The sequence below is a fragment of the Schistocerca cancellata genome, unplaced genomic scaffold (genome assembly GCF_023864275.1).
Source record: "Schistocerca cancellata isolate TAMUIC-IGC-003103 unplaced genomic scaffold, iqSchCanc2.1 HiC_scaffold_1132, whole genome shotgun sequence".
Taxonomy (NCBI): Eukaryota; Metazoa; Arthropoda; class Insecta; order Orthoptera; family Acrididae; genus Schistocerca; species Schistocerca cancellata.
In genome coordinates this window covers 1,822,034-1,841,120 of record NW_026047131.1, presented here as the reverse complement: position 1 = coordinate 1,841,120, position 19,087 = coordinate 1,822,034, and the positions used below count along the sequence as shown (strand labels likewise).

Here is a 19,087-nt window from a genome sequence, read left to right as displayed (position 1 = left end):
CAGTGTTCCATTTATAAGATCATGATTTCGGCTTCAAAGTGCCATTATCACGTGTATTAAGTGTTATACAGTGCCTAAGATGGCATACTGTCGCCCGCATCTCGTGGTCGTGCGGTAGCGTTCTCGCTTCCCACGCCCGGGTTCCCGGGTTCGATTCCCGGCGGGGTCAGGGATTTTCTCTGCCTAGTGATGGCTGGGTGTTGTGTGTTGTCCTTAGGTTAGTTAGGTTTAAGTAGTTCTAAGTTCTAGGGGACTGATGACCATAGCTGTTAAGTCCCATAGTGCTCAGAGCCATTTGAACCAGTTTGGCATACTGTCGTATTTAAAATACACTTTTAGACACATTGTCTAAGGGTCAAAATTTCTGGTAAAAGCCTACTGTTTTCTTTTATCACTGAGTATACCATCTTGGCTGAATTCAGTGCCTACCATAGCATACTCAGTGATAAAAGAAAGCAGTAGGCTTTTACCAGAAATTTTGACCCTTAGACAATGTCACCTATGGTAGAGAAACATGGACAGTGACAGAAAGGGAATGGAGCAGACTGCGAGCAGGGGAAATGAAATTTCTCAGAGCAGTTAAGGGAAAAACAAGAATTGACAGAGTAAGGAATGTAGAGATTAGAAAGGACCTTAAACAAGAAAGTATGAGAGAAGAAATTGAAAAAAAAAAAAAAAACAGAATAAGATCGTATGGGCATGTTTAGAGGATAACATGGGTAGGGACTCCCCAAAATTATGGAAGAACTGAAGATAGATGGAAAAACCTAGAGGACACCCAAGAACACGGTGGAAAATGGGAGTGGGAATATCAGTAGAAAGGAGAGGTGTGACCTGGCAGCAAGTGGAGGAAGAAAAGTGGTGGGAGGACCGAGCCAAATGGAGAGGACTCGTCAGCACCCAGACCCGGCAGTAGCTGGAGCGGGATTCGGATATAGATACATAGACAATGTGTCTAATAGTGTATTTTAAATACGACAGTATGCCATCTTCGGCACTGTATAACATTTAATACTTTTGATAATGGCACTTTGAAACCGAAGCCATGAACGTGTAAATGTAAGAGTGCAAATAAAAAAAAATAATGGCTGTACTGACTATGAAAAAATATATTATGACTGTGGCCCCAAATTATGAAAATATTATTTAAAAAAATGATGACATGCACTACTGGCCATGAAAACTGCTACACCAAGAAGAAATGCAGACGATAAACGGGTATTCATCGGAGAAATATATTACACTACAACTGACATGTCATTACATTTTCACACAATTTGGGTGCATAGATCCTAAGAAGTCAGTACCCAGAACAACCACCTCTGGCCGTAATAACGGCCTTGATACGCCTGGGCATTGAGTCAAACAGAGCTTGGATCGCGTGTACAGGTACAGCTGCCCATGCAGCTTGAAGACGATACCACAGTTCATCAAGAGTAGTGACTGGCGTATTGTGACGAGCCAGTTGCTCGACCAACATTGACCAGACGTTTTCAATTGGTGACAAATGTGGAGAATCTGTTTTCCAGGGCAGCAGTCGAACATTTTCTGTATCCACAAAGCGCCGTACAGGCTCTGCAACATGCGGTCGTGCATTATCATGTTGAAATATAGGATTTCACAGGGATGGAATGAAGGGTAGAGCCACGGGTTGTAACACATCTGAAATGTAACGTCCACTGTTCAAAGTGCCGTCAATGCGAGCAAGAGGTCACCGAGATGTGTAACCAATGGCACCTTATACCATCACCTTGGTGATACGCCAGTATGGCGATGACGATTACACGCTTCCAAAGGGCGTTCACCGCGATGTCGCCAAACACGGATGCGACCATCATGATGCTGTAAACAGAACCTGGATTCATCCGAAAAACTGACGTTTTGCCATTCGTGCACCCAGGTTCGTCGTCGAGTACACTATCGCAGGCGCTCCTATCTGTGATGCAGCGTCAAGGGTAACCGCAGCCACGGTCTCCGAGCTGATAGTCCATGCTGTCGCAAACGTTGTCGAAATGTTGGTGCAGATGGTTGTTGTCTTGCAAACGTCCCCATCTGTTGACTCAGGGATCGAGACGTGGCTGCACGATCCGTTACGGCCATACTGATGCCTGTCATCTCAACTGCTAGTGATACGAGGCAGTTGGGATCCATTACGGCGTTCCTTATTACATTCCTGAACCCACCGATTCCATATTCTGCTAACAGTCATTGGATCTCGACCAACGCGAGCAGCAATGTCGCGATACGATAAACCGCAATCGCGATAGGCTACAATCCGACCTTTATCAAAGCCGGAAACGTGATGGTACGCATTTCTGCTCCTTACACGAGGCATCACAACAACGTTTCACCAGGCAACGCCGGTCAACTGCTGTTTGTGTATGAGAAATCGGTTGGAAACTTTCTTCATGTCAGCACGTTACGGTATCGCCACCGGCGCCAGCTTTGCGTGTTTGCTGTGAAAAAGCTAATCATTTCCATATCACAGCATCGTGTTCCAGTCGGTTAGATTTCGCGTCTGTAGCACGTCATCTTGGTGGTGTAGCAATTTTAATGGCCAGTAGTGTATATGGCTGGCGGTAGTATGACGTACACAAGGTATAAAACGGCAGTACATTGGCGGAGCCAATTGTGCTAAGGAATTCATGTGAATAGGTGCCTGACGTGAATATGTCCGCACGACAGGATTTAACAGACTGAACACGGAATGGTAGTTGAAACAAGACGCACGGGACATTCCTTTTCGGAAATCGTTAGGGAATTCAATATTCTGAGATCTACAGTGTCAAGAGCGTGCCGAAAATAACATATTTCATTCATTACCATTCACCACGGACAACGCAGTGTCTGACGGCTTTCACTTAACGACCGAGAGCAGCGGCGTTTGCTTAGAGTCGTTAGTGCTAATAGACAAGCAACACGGTGCGAAATAAACACAGAAATCCACGAGGGACGTACGACGAACGTATCCGTTAGGGCAGTGCAGCGAAATGTGGCGTTAATGGTCCTGTGGCAGCAGTCGACCTATGCGAGTGCCTCTGCTAACAGCAAGTCATCGTCTGCATCGCCTCTTCTGCCCTCGCCATTTTTCATTGGCAGGACGCTTTGAAAATGTGACACATGTACTAAAGAGACTACGTTCGTCCGCTTCAGAATACTGCTGCGCAGTCTGGTATCCTTACCTGACAGAACTGACGGAGTGTATCGAGAAAGTTCAAAGAAGGGCAGCACGTTTTGTATGGGGTGTACAAAAAGTCTCTCGGGAGTGCCGTATGATTGTTAGCCGCGCGTGCCGTATGATTGTTCGCCTGCCTGAGTTACTTCCCTTCAAGGGGACTCTCCCAGCATTCCTCTGTTTCGCTTGTCAGTGTCAGTATTAGCGTTGGTGTGTGTTGTTACGTGTTGACGTGAACGTTTTACTTGTTTTGTTCGTTTGTTTCGTTTTTGTCACTGTTAAAATGCTAACCATTAAAGAACGTTTGTTTTTAGCGAACAAGTGTTCAAAGCTGGCGCTAAATACACAGTTTCAGTTCGTCACACATTTAATTCTGTTTTCCCTGAGACAATACTCCTACGTCGCCATACTGTGCGAGATTTGATTAACAAATTTCGAAGTACGGGTTCAGTAACAGATGCTCCGAGAAGTGGTCGTCCTAGCATTTCGTTTGAGGACAAAGTACTCGAGATTTCCGACAAAATGTTCACGAGTCCGAAGAAGTCAGTAACAAAACTCGCCCAGGAAATCGGTGTTAGTGTCGCAACAGTCCACACAGCTGTTAAGGAAAGAATTAGAACTTTTTCCGTACAAAGTAATACTCGTCCAAGAACTGAAAAATACTGATCGTGGCAAGAGACATTATTGTCAATGGTTCAAAAATTACGTTCAACAAAATGGAAGGGATATTCTTAATGAAACGTTTTTGACTGATGAGGCGTTGTTTCATTCATCCAGGTGCATGAACTCGAAAAATTTTCGTATGTGGAGTACCGCGAAACCACTGTGTATTCATGATGAACCATTTCATTTTGTGAAAATAGGAGTTTGGATTGCAATTTCTAGACATCGGTTTGTCGTCCCATATTTTTCAACGAAACAATAAACGCACAACGATACTGCAGTGATAGATATTCTGTATCCATTCATAGGAGAACTTGTGTTAAGTGAAATAGTGAGCTGTTATTTTCAACCGCGCATACAGTTCGCGTTTCAATGTCACTGCTTGCTGTTGTTTTTGGTGATCGCATAATTTCACAGGGACTTTGACCTCCACGATCGCCTGACCTAACACCACCTGACTTTTCTTTCTGGGGTGCAGCGAAAGCAACTGTCTATAAAAACCGTCCAAAATACATCGATGAATTGTCACTGCTTCTGTTACAGAAGATATTTTACAGCTTGTGTTTGGAAACATATTAGACGAATTGAACTGTGTATTCAATAACAGAGGGGACACTTTCAACTTTTAATGTGAAAATTTGTAAGTAAAAATGAATATTCAATTAGTTAGTAACTTGTATTTCACTGAGTTTCATTTCGGTATTTTCACAGCGGCATACGGCACGCGCGGCTAACAATCATACGGCACTGCGGAGAGACTTTTTGAACACCCCGTATTGTTGCGAAGTAGGGGAGAGAATTTCAGTGAAATGATACAGGATTTGGGGTGGATATTATTAAGACAAAGGCGTTTTTCGCTGCGACGGAATCTTCTGACGAAAATTCAGTCACCAGCTTTCTCCTCCGAATGCTAAAATATTTTGTTGACGCCGACCTACATCGACAGAAGCTGTCGGCATAACGAAATAAGGGACATCACAGCTCGCACCGGAAGGTACAGATATTCGTTTTTTTTTTTTCGTGCGCTGTACGACATTAATAATAGACAATTATTGGGAAGGTGGTTCGATGAACCCTCTGTCAAGCACATAAATGTGATTACTTTTGAATACGTTGTGGGAGTAAACAGTGATCAAAGTGTTACAAATATTTACTATCAAAAACAGTCTTGATCACAATTTATTTATTACGGTGTCTGGTTTCGATCACTACTGTGGTCATCTTCAGACCTACAAGTCGTATACAAAGATGTAATTAGAGGACTACATACATTAAAGAAAATACATAAAGTTATAAAGCTATAAAACGATGAATTACCATTGAGTAGGGGCCTCTTTCTGTTGGAAAATCACTACTGGAGAAACAAGTGCAGGTCTTACTATATATAATGGAGGCTCCGCCCACTTCTGAGCAATAATGTCATTACTAATCAATGGGTTATAGGTCGAATAACAAGGTTAAATTTCTTAGTCATTGCGATACTGGCGCATCAACCGACGTGATGGTATGGGGTGCCATTGGTTACATGTCTCGGTCACCTCTTGCTCGCATTGACGACACTTTCAACAGTGGACGTCACATTTGAGGTGGCTCCAAAATGGTGCGGATGTGTTTACATAGAACAGACTGGCTCTTCTGGTTCAACTAAACCGACTAGAAATGGTTATGTTTGGCTACTTGTGGTCTGAAGCGCCTAGAACCACTCGACGCAAAAACAACTAGAGTCATACGTGCCCTTGTCAGAACTGAACTGTACAAATACTTTGTGTTCTGCCTCGCGGCAGGTCCTGTCAGGGGGAAGCCTCGTCAGAGAGGTCCATCACATGAGCGTCTAGGGAAGTGATTCCAGTGGCGGTTTCCCGTTGCCTTCCACTGATGAGGACAAATGCTAATGAGGACAACAGAACACCCAGTCCCTGAGCCCCTTGGCGGAACAGACCGGTGCACTGACCACTCTGCTATCGGGGCAGCCAGAAGTGTAGAAGACAAAGAGAGGAGTTAAAAACGACTACACGTCAGACCCAACCGACGGAAGAGAAGGCATCTGAAAACAGGGACTTGCAGAAAGATCTATAACATATGCCATACAAAAACGGAGGTCCAGAAGTAAAAAAGTTTTGTTCGGCTGAAGCCGCACTTCAGGTTTCTGCCGCCAGAGCGCTCGAGAGCGCAGTGGCACAAAATGGCGACAGGAGCCGAGAAAGCGTATGTCGTGCTTGAAATGCACTCACATCAGTCAGTCATAACAGTGCAACGACACTTCAGGACGAAGTTCAACAAAGATCCACCAACTGCTAACTCCATTCGGCGATGGTATGGGCAGTTTAAAGCTTCTGGATGCCTCTGTAAGGAGAAATCAACGGGTCGGCCTGCAGTGAGCGAAGAAACGGTTGAACGCGTGCGGGCCAGTTTCACGCGTAGCCCGCGGAAGTCGACGAATAAAGCAAGCAGGGAGCTAAACGTACCACAGCCGACGGTTTGGAAAATCTTACGGAAAAGGCTAAGGCAGAAGCCTTACTGTTTACAATTGCTACAAGCCCTGACACCCGATGACAAAGTCAAACGCTTTGAATTTTCGGCGCGGTTGCAACAGCTCATGGAAGAGGATGCGTTCAGTGCGAAACTTGTTTTCAGTGATGAAGCAACACTTTTTCTTAATGGTGAAGTGAACAGACACAATGCGCGAATCTGGGCAGTAGAGAATCCTCACGCATTCGTGCAGCAAATTCGCAATTCACCAAAAGTTAACGTGTTTTGTGCAATCTCACGGTTTAAAGTTTACGGCCCCTTTTTCTTCTGCGAAAAAAACGTTACAGGACACGTGTATCTGGACATGCTGGAAACTTGGCTCGTGCCACAACTGGAGACCGACAGCGCCGACTTCCTCTTTCGACAGGATGGTGCTCCACCGCACTTCCATCATGATGTTCGGCATTTCTTAAACAGGAGTTTGGAAAACCGATGGATCGGTCGTGGTGGAGATCATGATCAGCAATTCATGTCATGGCCTCCACGCTCTCCCGACTTAACCCCATGCGATTTCTTTCTGTGGGGTTATGTGAAAGATTCAGTGTTTAAACCTCCTCTGCCAAGAAACGTGCCAGAACTGCGAGCTCGCATCAACGATGCTTTCGACTCATTGATGGGGACATGCTGCGCCGAGTGTGGGAGGAACTTGATTATCGGCTTGATGTCTGCCGAATCACTAAAGGGGCACATATCGAACATTTGTGAATGCCTAAAAAAAACTTTGAGTTTTCGTATATATATATATATATATATATATATATATATATATATATATATATATATATATATATATATATATATATGCAAGGAATGGTCCACAGTCAGGGATGTCATAGGGAATATAATTGGAAGAAAAATGTGTAGTAGACAGGGGGTCAAAAATGCATACCTCAATTGCTGTGAGCACTTATTCACTAGAAGAGTTGTGTTCCATATTAGCGAAGATGAAGAAGGGCTCATAGCTCACACGTCTGCACTTCTGAGGCCATGTGGACTCTACATATTTTCCATGTTTTGCTCCATAGGACCAACTCTCAAAATATGAAAAGCAAAGAGCTTACAGCAGAACAGATTTGTTTCATAGTATTGAAGACGAGGATTTGTTCATAGGTATCGATTTTAGAGCCCATGTTTAGTAGACATGTTTTGCGCTGAATGATTATCTACCTGTCCTCTCCCCAAATTCTGTGACCTCTCGTCCTGGGAATATATATATATATATATATATATATATATATACGGTTATACTTCCTAGCATTACAAAGTCATGTAGTCGCTCTATTTTTTATGCGGAATGATACTATTTGTACCGGACAACAAATTCCAGTGTCCAGTGTTTAGTCCAATGGGGAGGGTGAATCGAGCCTCGGAGTGTATAGAGATGGCGGGTTTGAAGATGACGTCAGAGGACCCGGTGGCAAGATGTGTCAGATTCCAGAATGAGATTTTCATTCTGCAGCGGAGTGTGTGCTGATATGAAACTTCCTGGCAGATTAAAACTGTTTGCCGGACCGAGACTCGAAGTCGGGATCTTTGCCTTTCGCGAGCAAGTGCTCTACCAGTTGAGCTATCGAAGCACGACTCACGCCCGGTACTCACAGCTTTATTTCTGCCAGTACCTCGTCTCCTACCTTCCAGACTTTACAGAAGCTCTCCTGCGAACCTTGCAAAACTAGCACTCCTGAAAGAAATGATACTGCCGAGACATGTCTTAGCCACAGCGTGGGGGATGTTTCCAGAATGAGATTTTCACTCTGCAACGGTGTTTGCGCTGATATGAAACTTCCTGGCAGATTAAAACTGTGTGCCCGACCGAGACTCGAACTCGGGACCTTTGCCTTTCGCGGGCAAGTGCTCTACCAACTGAGCTACCCAAGCACGACTCACGACCTGTTCTCAAAACTTTAATTCCGTCAGTACCTCGTCTCGAAGAGCACTTGCCCGCAAAAGCCAAAGGTCCCGAGTTCGAGTCTCGGTCCGGCACACGTGTGTCAGATTGTTTATGTATATGGGGAACAAGGGCGGTACTATCCCACTTCTCTTGGGCCTTGCAGACGATATCCTTACGCACTGCACTGGTACACGTGTGAGCTACCACAGAGAGTCGTGATTGGCTGAGCGGCCTACCTGAAGATGGCCATGAAGGCGGTGACCCAGCCGCCGGTGAGGGCTGGCGGCAGCGCCTCGGCCAGCGCGGCGGCCTCCACGGGCCACGAGCGGCAGTAGACGCACAGCATGAGCAGCAGCGCGCCCGCCAGCTCGCCGAACACCGGCGTCAGCATCAGCGGCTTCCGCCGGCCGTGCCGGTCCGACCACGCGCCCAGGAACAGCAGCGCCGCCGCCGGCAGCGACGCCTGCAGCACGGCGCGCCACGCCAGCACCGCCGTCACCAGCTGCTGCACCGCCGCCTCCTGCACAGCGCCGCGGGAGCGCGGGTCAGCTGCCAATACAATGGCCGCAGGTCCACAGCACTGCTTACAGCACACATACACACACACAGAATGGTCCAGAGGTCACACATGTCACTGAATTACATTGCTCTGGCACTGTCAGCTACTGCACTGCCGCCTCCTACACAATACCACAGGCCACAGTCCAGTACTATCACTATAAACATACAGCAATGTTTGCAACACAAAGATGAAATGGTCCCTATGGTTCCAACTCAGTGCCCATCCAAGGCATTGTACTGCATCTACATCTACATACACGTCTATGAGGGTCACTCCAAAAGAAATACACACTGTTTTTGTAAAAACACAGTTTTCATACTGCATGTGTGAAAGTTTTACAGTGTGTAGACACATCCTTCCCACTTGTTTTCAAACTTAGTTCAACCTGTTCTCGTGAGTGGTGCCGTCACAGCATCTCTTCAACATCGCTGCTACACTTGACATGCGTCAGAAGCAACGTGCTGTGGTAGCATTCCTGCGCTGTGAAAGCGGGACGGTGAGAAACATGCACAAGAGGTTGAAAAAGGTGTTCAGGTAGTCAATATACACTACTGGCCATTAAAATTGCTACGTCACGACGATAACGTGCTACAGACGTGAAATTTAACCGACAGGAAGAACATGCTGTGATATGCAAATGATTAGCTTTTCAGGGCATTCACACACGATTGGCGCCGGTGACGACACCTACAACGTGCTGACATGAGGAAAGTTTCCAATCGATTTCTCATACAACAGTTGACCGGTGTTGCCTCGTGAAGCGATCTTGTCATGCCTCGTGTAAGGAGGAGGAATCCGTACCATCACGTTTCTGACTTTCATAAAGGTCGTATTGTAGCCTATCGCGATTGAGATTTATCGTATCGCGACTTTGCTGTGTTGGTCGAGATCCAATGACTGTTAGCAGAATATGGAATCGGTGGGTTCAGGAGGGTAGTACAGAATGCCGTGCTGGATCCTGACAGTCTCATATCACTAGCAGTCTAGATCACTGGCATCTTATGTGCATGCCTATAACGGATCGTTCAGCCACGTCTCGATCCCTGAGTCAACAGATGGGGACGTTTGCAAGACAACAACGATCTGCACCAACAGTTCGACGACGTTTGCAGCAGCACGGACTATCAGCTCGGAGACCACGGCTGCGGTTACCCTTGACGCTGCATCACAGACAGGAGTGCCTGCGATAGTCTACTTGACAACGAACCTGGGTGCACGAATGGCAAAATGTCATTTTTTGGGATGAATCCACGTTCTGTTTACAGCACCAAGGTGGCCGCATCCATGTTTGCTGACATTGCGGTGAATGCACATAGGAAGCGTATATTCATCATCGCTTTAGTGGCGTATCACCCAGCGTGATGGTATGGGGTACCATTGGTTACACGTCTCGGTCACCTCTTGTTCGCATTGACGGCACTTTGAACAGTGGACGTTACGTTTCAGATGTGTTACGATGCGTGGCTCTACCCTTCATTCAATCGCTGCGAAACCCTACATTTCACCAGGATAATGCACGACCGCATGTTGCAGGTTCTTTACGGGCCTTTCTGGATACAGAAAATGTTCGACTGCTGTCCTGGCCAGCACCAATTAAAAACGTCTGGTCAATGGTGGCCGAGCAACTGGCTCGTCTCAATATGCCAGTCACTACCCTTGATGAACTGTGGTATCATGTTGTTGCTGCATGGGCAGCTGCACCTGTACATGCCATCGAAGCTCTGTTTGACTCAATGCCCAGGTGTATCAAGGCCGTTATTACAGCCAGAGGTGGTTGTTCTGGGTATTGATTTCTCAGGATCTATGCACCCAAATTGCGTGAAAATGTAATCACATGTCAGTTCTAATATAATATATTTGGCCAATGAATACCCATTTATCATCTGTATTTCTTCTTGGTGTAGGAAGTATAATGGCCAGTAGTGTATGTGCCTCCATATGAGCCCTAATTTATCGTATCTTATCTTTGTGGTTCCTATATGCATTGCACGTTGGCAGTCGCAGAATCTTTTGGAAGTCAGCTTAAAATACCAGTTCTGTAAACTTCCTTGACGATGTTAGGCAGGACACTAGTAACATCGTATCCGAAAATTTTAGGTTTGCTCTTCATACTCTCCCCCATTAACTTACATTTTCTCACATTGAGGGCTAGTTGTCACTCACTACACCAGCTGAAAATTTTGTCTAAGTAGTCTTGTATCTTCCTAGAGTCGATGAACTTCGACATCTTACTGTAAACCACAGCATCATCAGCCAACGACGACAGATTGCTACCCACCCTGTCTGCCCGATATTTATATGCATAGACAACAACAGCGGTCCTATCACACATCCCTGGGGCTCTCCCAGTGATACAACTGTCTCCAATGAACACTTGCCGTAGAGGACAACATACTGGGTTCTATTATTTAAGATGTCTCTGGGCCACTCACATATCTGCTATTTTATTCCTTATGCTCGTACCTTCATTAACAGTCTGCTAGAGCCACCATGTTAAATGCCTTCCATAAATCTAGAAATATGGAATGTGCCTGTTGCCCTTCATTCATAGTTGTCAGTATATCATGTGAGAAAAGGGCAAGCTTAGTTTTGCATGGGCGTAGCTTTCTGAAACCATGCTGATGAGTTTCTCAGTCTCAAGAAAGTTTACTATATTCGAACTGAGATTCCATCACTGTTGCAATTAGCTATTGTACTTCCACCTCCTGAGTATTACAGGGCACAGATTACAGAGCAGCACTACTGGTGTAAGTCTAGAGCAATGTTTGCCAAAATTGGACACACAGAAAGAATGTTCCATGTGTGTGCTACTATGTGAACATTCATGTCACTATACCAAGTTATTATAGCACTGTGACAGTCAGCTGTTGCACTGCCAACTGTACCACAAGGCCCAGTTCACAGACCAACACTGCTGGTGTAAATCTAGTACAATATCTGCAAATGTAACACACACAAAGAATGGTCGACTGGGTCTGTTTCAGTAGACATTCATCCAACTAGACTGCATGATTCCAGTACTGCAGCATCCAATTACTGCACTACTTCAGGACACAGGTCACAACCAACACTACCAGTACAAATGTAGAGCAATGTTTGTGATAACTAAACACTCAGAAGAAAATGGCCCATATCAGTCCAACCTAGTGCCCATTCATGTCATTGTACCATGTTATTCTAGCACTGTGACAACCAGCTGTTATGTTGCTACCTCCTGCATACCACAGGCCACAGATCACGAGCAAATACTAGCGGTACATATCTAGAGCAAAGTTTCCAAAAATGTAGCACACAAAAACAACAGCCCTATGGCTTCAACTCAGTAGACATTCGTGGCTTTGTACCACACGATTCCACTGCTGTGGCATCCAGCTTTTACACTGTCACAGGTCACATACCAATACTGTGTAGAAATCTGCAGCAATATTTGTAAAAACGTAACCCACAGAAAGAATGATCGGTGTGGTAGCTACTCTGTAGGCATTCATGTCATTAATTCAAAATACATTAACTGACTGCAACGATCTTGGCATCACCTGTTTTGGGTATATATATATACCACCTATTAGTGAGACATGAAAACTTGTGCTGGACTGGGACTTATACTTGGATTTTCCACTTGTCATAAGAAGTCACCTTAATCACTTAGGCTATCTATTCATTCTACCAAGACTGACCCAAACTTTGTTATATCACAGAGTCTACATCCCTATATGACACTCTTTTACATTCATCACAGCTGGCACAAAGATATTTGCAGGCAGAAAATTTATTTTGAATTAATTTTGGATTGTTGTCAATCGCCATTAATGTCTGCTCATCCAGACAGGGAATGAAATAGTGATGTCATTGGACCATGTCATAATAGCACTGTGACAACCAGCTACTGTGCTGCTAACTCCTGGATACCACAGGGCACAGGTCACGGACCAGCATTACTGGTAGCACTAGATCAACATTTGTGGAAAAGCAAACGAAAGAATGGTTCCTATGAGTCCAACTAGGAGGACATTCATGGCATTGTACCATGTCATTATAGAACTGAGACAACCAGCTATCGTGCTGCCACATGGCACATGACACGGAGAAATACTACTGGAACCAATCTGGAGAAACGTTTACAAAAATGCAACACACAGGAAAAATGATCGCTATGGGTCCAGCTTTGAGGACATTCATGGGATTTTACCACGTATTCCAGCACTATGGCAACCGGCTATCACACGGCTGCCTGCGTCACATCACAGGGAACAGGTCAGGGACCATCATTACCTGTACAAATCCCGAACGAAAATGCAACACACAGTAAGAATTGCCAATGTGGATGCAATATGGAAGTTGCATTTAGCGGTTAGGTGTAACAGTTGTAGTACTACTTGCCTGTACTGATGATGATGATGATGTTTGGTTTGTGGGGCGCTCAACTGCGTGGCTATCAGCGCCCGTACAATTACCCAATCTTTGCTCAGTCCAATTTCGCCACTTTCCTGGATGATGATGAAATGATGAGGACAACACAAACACCCAGTCATCTCGAGGCAGGTGAAAATCCCTGACCCCGCCGGGAATCAAACCCGGGACCCCGTGCTCGGGAAGCGAGAACGCTACCGCGAGACCACGAGCGGCGGACGCCTGTACCGTAATCCTCAGCAGCTTCACGCTACCCCCAGTGTGTTATCACGGAACACTACTACTGGTACAAATGTGGAGTAATATTTGTGAAATGGATCATCCAGAAAACATGTCTCATATGGATCCAACTCAGTGTATATGAATAACGGTGAGTCCTATGCCTTGCTAGTAGTATAGAAACCACTGCATCCTACATATCACAGGGAATAGGTCAGGTACCAATGATATCAGAGTAAATTAGGAGTAATGTTCGAAAAAATGTAATTGCCAGGAGTATGGGCGTAAACAACAGGTAATATACATCATGTACAAGAATAAAGAGGAAACAACGAGAATGGAAGACTAAGACCGAAGTATTAGCGTTAGAAACGGCCTAAGGCAGGGAATCTCTCTCCCCTAACGTTCAATCTGTACATAGAAGAAGCAATGACTGAACTAAAAGAAAGATTCAACAGTGCAATTAAAATTCAGAATGAAAGAATATCAATGATCACGTTGCTATACTCAGTAGAAGTGAACAAAGGTTACTGGCCTGTTGGAAGGAACAGATAAATAAGCACCGCATAGGGGCTGAAAGATAAAAAGAAAGGCCCACTAATGAGGAACTACTAACCAAACATCAAAATTGAGTACCAAGAAGTAAAGGAAATGAAGGAAGTGAAATAACATGTGGTGGACGAACCAAAGAGGACATGGGAAGCAGAGTAGCACTGGCAAAGAAGCAGTCTACGGAGAGGAGTCGACTGCCAGAAGTCTGAATCTGGTAGGGAAGTTGAAAACCGTTGAAATAAAAATAAGAAGACTCAGTATAGATGTAGCAGGAGTCGCTGAAGTGAAATGGAAGGAAGATAAGGAATTCTGGTGAGATGAACATAGGCCAATAAGAGTATGACAAAAAGGTATAACGGGAGGATTTATTGAGGCAATATGAGAATTTGCATATCCAAGCTGTACACCCCCCCCCCCCCCCTCAGACACACAGTCTGTGTGTGTGTGTGTGTGTGCTGAACAACTCCTCGTACCTAGCGAGGTGGCGCAGTAGTTAGCACACAGGACTCGCATTCGGGAGGACGACGGTTCAAACCCGCGTCCGGCCATCCTAATTTAGGTTTTCCGTGATTTTCCCAAATCGCTTCAGGCAAATGCCGGGATGGTTCCTTTGAAAGGGCACGGCCGACTTCCTTCCCCATCCTTCCCTAATCCGATGAGACCGATGACCTCGCTGTTTGGTCTCCTTCGCCAAAATCAATCTATCAGCCAACCAACAGCTCCTCCTAAATTACAGAACTATATACAGGGTGAGTCACCTAACATTACCGCTCGATATATTTCGTAAACCACATCAAATACTGACGAACCGATTCCACAGACCGAACGTGAGGAGAGGGGCTAGTGTAACTGGTTAATACAAACCATAAAAAAATGCACGGAAGTATGTTTTTTAACACAAACCTACGTTTTTTTAAAGTGAACCCCGTTAGTTTTGCTAGCACATCTGAACATATAAACAAATACGTAATCAGTGCCGTTTGTTGCATTGTAAAACGTTAATTACATCCGGAGATATTGTAACCTAAAGTTGACGCTTGAGTACCACTCCTCCGCTGTTCGATCGTGTGTATCGGAGAGCACCGAATTACGTAGGGATCCAAAGGGATCGGTGATGGACCTTAGGTACAGAAGAGACTGGAACAGCACATTACGTCCACATGCTAACACCTTTTTATTGGTCATTTTCACTGACGCACATGTACATTACCATGAGGGGTGAGGTACACGTACACACGTGGTTTCTGTTTTCAATTACGGAGTGGAATAGAGTGTGTCCCGACATGTCAGGCCAATAGATGTTCAATGTGGTGGCCATCATTTGCTGCACACAATTGCAATCTCTGGCGTAATGAATGTCGTACACACCGCACTACATGTGGTGTAATGTCGCCGCAGGCTGCCAGAATACGTTGTTTCATATCCTCTGGGGCTGTAGGCACATCACGGTACACATTCTCCTTTAACGTACCCCACAGAAAGAAGTCCAGAGGTGTAAGATTAGGAGAACGGGCTGGCCAATTTATGCGTCCTCCACGTCCTATGAAACGCCCGTCGAACATCCTGTCAAGGGTCAGCCTAGTGTTAATTGCGGAATGTGCAGGTGCACCATCATGCTGATACCACATACGTCGACGCGTTTCCAGTGGGACACACTCTATTCCACTCCGTAATTGAAAACGGAAACCACGTGTGTACGTTTACCTCACCCCTCTTGGTAATGTACATGTGCGTCAGTGAAAAAGACCAATAAAAAGGTGTTAGTGTTGTGTCTAGACAAGACAGCCTAGACACAATGCGAGGAAGCCGAAAGGCACGCGCTTAAACTCACGCAGGCTGGCGTGAGGTCTGAAACAGGATACGTAATGAATGCTATAAAGAAAAGTACGTAGCTTCTGGAATACTTAACTTTAATTCACATTTGTAGAACATCGCTCTTGATGATACATTAATAGAATCTCAATATCTATACTGGTAATGGCGCCTTGCTAGGTCGTAGCAAATGTAGCTGAAGGCTATGCTACTATCGTCTCGGCAAATGACAGCGTAATTCTCAGTGAACCATGGCTAGCAACGTCGGCTGTACAACTGGGGCGAGTGCTAGGACGTCTCTCTAGACCTGCCGTGTGGCGGCGCTCGGTCTGCAATCACTGACAGTGGCGACACGCGGGTCCGACGTATACTACCGGACCGCGGCCGATTTAAAAGCTACCACCTAGCAAGTGTGGTGTCTGGCGGTGACACCACAGTTAGCATGTGGACGTAATGTGCTGTTCCAGTCTCTTCTGTACCTAAGGTCCATCACCGTTCCCTTTGGATCCCTACGTAATTCGGTGCTCTCCGATACACACGATCGAACAGCGGAGGAGTGGTACTCAAGCGTCAACTTTAGGTTACAATATCTCCGGATGTAATTAACATTTTACAATGCAACAAACGGCTCTGATTACGTATTTGTTTATATGTTCAGATGTGCTAACAAAACTAACGGGGTTCCCTTTAAAAAAATGTAGGTTTGTGTTAAAAAACATACTTCCCTGCATTTTTTTATGGTTTGTATTAACCAATTACACTAGCCCCTGTCCTCACGTTCGGTCTGTGGAATCGATTCGTCAGTATCTGATGTGGTTTACGAAATATATCCAGCGGTAACATTAGGTGACTCACCCTGTATATATATGGGTGTCCCATTTATCTTGACCACCCGAAATAACTGTTTGTCTAGATCCAAATTACAAAATGTTCAAGCAAATGTTTTTTAGCCGTCAGGGGTACATCATTAAGCATAATTTCCTTCGTCGTTGCTTTCCTTTTTACAACGCATGAGCACTGGTACGACTTTTTTAAATGGCATCTTGTATTTTTTATTCGGTAATTCGTTTCCTCTCCTAAAGACCTATTCAAAAATGTATCACAGTGTACCATTCAGTGAAACACAACGTTACAAATTACATAACCCAACATTGACTTCGAGTCCGGGATCACAAACTCTTCCACTTGCTGAAGTTGCCAGAAAACAAACTAAAACCAAGTAAAAATATAACACAGAATACACTTTGGCTCTCCTGTACCATTGCCCAGAACATTCGAACATCGAAAAAACTGGAAATTTTTTTCTATTGTGGTATTCGAATGTATACACATTTAAGAATTATTCCGAAATATATTACGTGGGAACTTCAAAAAGTAACTCTTCTGTGAGCGTTTGAAGCCGAGCGCGCACGACACGCCGCGGCGTTACAGAACCGGCTGACGTAAGTCGTTATCGCTGCAATTACACCTGTTTATGCCAATTTGAGCACACGTGGTTTGCTGGAGCGTTGTTTGGGTGGTATAACTCAAAATTTGATCAAAGTTTCATTAGTCTCATTTCGAGGTACGCTTCAAAAACAACATAAATTATCAACTTTGCTTCAAGTTTGGCCGTATGCTTATTCAGTGTAGCCCACACTGCATTAATGCACGTGGCAAATGCCCTTCAAATCAAAATCGGCGATGAACTGCGCTGATTCTGTGAAGATAGAGATGCCAGCGGCGGTACACTCAGCGACGAAAAGGGCTTTGAGGACGAAAATGAGGGCTCATCAGGTCAAAGTAGCAGAAAGCGACCATCCACTAAGCGAGGCGATTATGGACCAGGAATTGATGACATCCCCTAAGTTTCAAGCTGTGCCCCTCTTTTATATGATAAATACTTGTCAAACTTTAAACTCTTTTTTCTTGACACTATGATTTTATCCATACTGGATCAGAGGTCGTGGTTGTCAATTTCAATGTTGAAAAATATATTGGCTCAACCACTTGTTTATAGTGTAAACACTAAGATTGACGCGTTTCGGAAGTCAAGCTTCCATCATCAGAATAATAAAAAGAAAAGAACCTCTTAAAACTCACTAAAATGGAACATTCACCAGGCACAATAAAATTGACGATAAAATTAAAACGTCGTGGCTACTTCCCTTGTTGCCGTCGTGTCTTCCAAGGTGCATCTCCGCATAGGTGTCAAAATATAAAAATTCTGAAATGGTGTCGCCTATGCTGTTCAACACGTAACCACATGGCTCTCTCCTCTATCGTCGTAAGCCGCCCGTGCATCTTCGTTGATACCACGCACCACGTAGCCAAACACGACACTGAAACGCGAGTGAGCTCACGCGCAAGTAAACAAGGAAGTCACAGAGATGTCTATACAAACAGATAACGTATACATGTTCCAAGGACCTCATGAAATCGTGGTAGCCTACCAATTGCTAAAAATGTAGTTACTGAAAGAAACCAGTGAAATGTTTGAAAAAGTTATTTGTATCACCAGTTCTGACAGGTTCTTTTGCTTTTTATTATTCTGATGATGGAAGCTTGACTTCCGAAACGCGTCACTCTTAGTGTTTTACACTATAAACAAGTGGTTGAGCCGATATATTTTTTAACCTTGACACTATGTTCTTCGGCATGCTTGTCGTCGTTCACGCTGCAATTTTCATCCGATTTTAATGATTTTTGGTGTCAGTTGAAGCAAACTGAATTCTCTTCAGTCGTCGTAGCCGATTTTCTTTTTGTTTATACTCAGTATTGTTTCGTCCAAAGAAGAGAGGTCCAGAAATAGCCATTTTTTCCAAATGTCTATAATTTCGCCAGAAGAAATTTTTTTGCTAATTACTACGATGGACTAAAGCTACATCTGTAAGAATCGCGGTGTTACGTTAATTTCATGTTACAGATAACCACAACCGAAGTTACAGCGACAACCGACGACCTATCTCTTTTCAGAGCTGCCTCGGGAAAATCCCAATTACGCAGTGTAGATATCAATATTTTTCAATACAAAATTGCAACAAAAATGTATGCTTTATTCACTGCAGCAAACCCCCTTTACTTTATTACATTCCGGTTTGAAGAAAGAAATACTGAAATTGAGCAATATCTCCGTTCGTCACCGTGCCGTTCCCTCCTGATCTACACTATGCGATCGAAAGTATCCGGACACCTGGCTGAAAATGACTTGCAAGTTCGTGGCGCCCTCCATTGGTAATGCTGGAATTCAGTATGGTGCTGGCCGACCCTTAGCCTTGCTGACAGCTTCCCACTC

The 19,087-nt window shown here is 44.7% G+C and overlaps 1 protein-coding gene across 1 annotated transcript in view; it reads right to left on the bottom strand.

The window, feature by feature from the left end:
• The window catches only part of LOC126159401 (solute carrier family 46 member 3-like), a 544,700-nt gene that overhangs the window by 357,328 nt on the left and 168,285 nt on the right, over positions 1-19,087 (bottom strand). The window contains exon 2 of the mRNA XM_049916519.1: positions 8,495-8,778. Coding sequence (XP_049772476.1) covers positions 8,495-8,778 — 284 coding nt within the window. The remainder of the gene's footprint in view (positions 1-8,494; positions 8,779-19,087) is intronic.